At 64.4% G+C, this 1,839-nt stretch overlaps 1 protein-coding gene across 4 annotated transcripts in view; it reads left to right on the top strand.

The window, feature by feature from the left end:
- The first annotated feature begins 1,245 nt into the window (after positions 1 to 1,245).
- ECPAS (Ecm29 proteasome adaptor and scaffold) overlaps positions 1,246 to 1,839 on the top strand; it is a 64,990-nt gene continuing 64,396 nt past the window's right edge. For 2 of the 4 annotated variants that reach the window (XM_085307879.1, XM_085307877.1), the window contains exon 1: positions 1,668 to 1,734. In XM_085307879.1, the coding sequence (XP_085164005.1) occupies positions 1,707 to 1,734 (28 nt within the window). In that variant the 5' untranslated portion in view covers positions 1,668 to 1,706. Of the gene's footprint in view, positions 1,356 to 1,666; positions 1,735 to 1,839 lie in introns of those variants that run through there. The other 2 variants (XM_085307878.1, XM_085307881.1) reach the window with 2 other exon arrangements.

The following is a 1,839-nucleotide window of genomic DNA, read 5'->3' as shown; positions in this document are numbered from 1 at the left end:
TCATTTGGATCTCCCACATTTACAGGACAACGTACTATGTAAACCAAACTTTATTTCATCAGGTAAAAAGCAAACAGAGGCTCAATCCCTTTTCTACAGATGAGCCCAAATTGTTAACTCTTTGTTACTGTTCATTAATTCCTTAATTTGCATGCTTATAAGCAAAATGCTAACCTAGCTGATGAAGAGAGTGTTCATCCTTCCTCCTTCATCACAATGGGGGCATCCTCTGAATTACTCTGGGAAGCATGAGAGCCAGCTGCTGATGGATTTCCTTCAAAGGCTGTTTAGGGTGAGCTGACGTATCTGTACCTTGTTGCGGGCAAGACTTTACTTATTCAGAAGAGTTCCAGCCTTATCAGAAACTTATCAACCAGATACTTTTGCAAGGATAGGAGACATTCTTTTCTGTTCTGGAGTATGTGGCATATGCTGCTATAGAGTTCTTGCTTTTTGGTGCTGCTCTTCAGGATATACCTGGCCTCAGCATGAGCTGTGTGTTAGGCACAAAGCCTGAGCCTGTCCAGAGAACAGTCACAGCCCCGCACCTTGCAGGGCTGTGCCATGCTGTGGGCAGAGCCCTGCTCTGCTCCCAGCAGTGCTCTGCCATGCTGCAGCACACTTCTAGTGGAGAGCTGCCAGGCTGCAGGCAGGGCTGTGTCACGCCGCAGGGCTCTGCCACACTGCAGGGCAGAGTTGTGCCCTAGTGCWGGGCTGTGTCATGCCGTAGTCAGAGCTGTGTCATGCTGCAGGGCAGGTATGTGCCCTAGTGCAGGCCTGTGCCCCGCGGCAGACAAAGCTGTGCACTGCTGCAGGCTGGGCTGTGCCCTTGCAGCAGGCCGGGCTCTGTCCCACTGCAGGCAGGGCTGTGCCACACCGCAGGGCTCTGCCCCACTGCAGGCAGGACAGTGCCCCACCACAGGGCTCTGCCCCTCCGCAGGCAGGGCCATGCCACACTGCAGGGTTCTGCCCCACTGCAGGCAGGGCCATGCCATGCTGCAGGGCTCTGCCCCGCTGCAGGCAGGACAGTGCCATGCCACAGGCAGAACAGTGCCCCACCGCAGGGCTCTGCCCCGCCGCAGGGCTGTGCCTGCCGCGGGCAGGGCTGTGCCACGCCGCAGGGCTGTGGCCAGCCCGTCGGGCCGGTGCCAGGCGGGGGCAGGGCTGTGCCGGCTGCCGGCTCGCCGTGCAACACACCCTCCGGGCCGTGCAACGCTGAGGCTGCTAGGAGCACCTACCGCAGATAGGGGGAGGAACTCAGCCGTCCTCGCTCGCTGACCCATTTTCCTCCTCCACCGCTTTCGTGAGAGCCGCAGACCGGTGCCTGGCCGACATGGAGGTCAGCATGGACTCGGGTCAGTGCTCTCGCCCGGCGCGGTGGGGGCGAGGGCGGCGGAGAGGAGCCGCCGCTCCGCGCGGAGCTGGCGGGCCGCGGGGCCGGCGGCGGGCGGGCGGGCAGCCGCAGGGGCGGCGGCGGGACCGTGCCTCAGCTCTCCCTAAATATAAGGCGGCGGCAGGAGGGCGGGCGCTCGCCCGCTCGTCGTCCCTCATGGCGTCGCGGAGCCACAGGGAGCAGCAGCGGGAAGAGGGAGCGCGGCCCGCGGCCTCTCCGCAGCTCCCCGCCGCCGGCCGCGCAGCGGGGGCGGGCAGCGCGGTGCTCCCCGCGGCACCCGCCGCCGCCGCCTCCTCCCTGCCCAGCCGGCAACATGGCTGCGGCCGCCCTGGACGAGCTCAGTGAGTGGCGGCGCGGCCGTTGGGGCTCGCGCGGCCGTTGGGGCTCGCGCGGCCGTTGGGGCTCGCGCGGCCGTTGGGGCTCGCGCGGCCGTTGGGGCTCGCGCG

The sequence above is a fragment of the Rhea americana genome, unplaced genomic scaffold (assembly GCF_003343005.1).
Source record: "Rhea americana isolate MKP2758 unplaced genomic scaffold, rheAme1 scaffold_267, whole genome shotgun sequence".
Classification (NCBI taxonomy): Eukaryota; Metazoa; Chordata; class Aves; order Rheiformes; family Rheidae; genus Rhea; species Rhea americana.
This window is presented reverse-complemented; position numbering and strand designations above follow the sequence as displayed.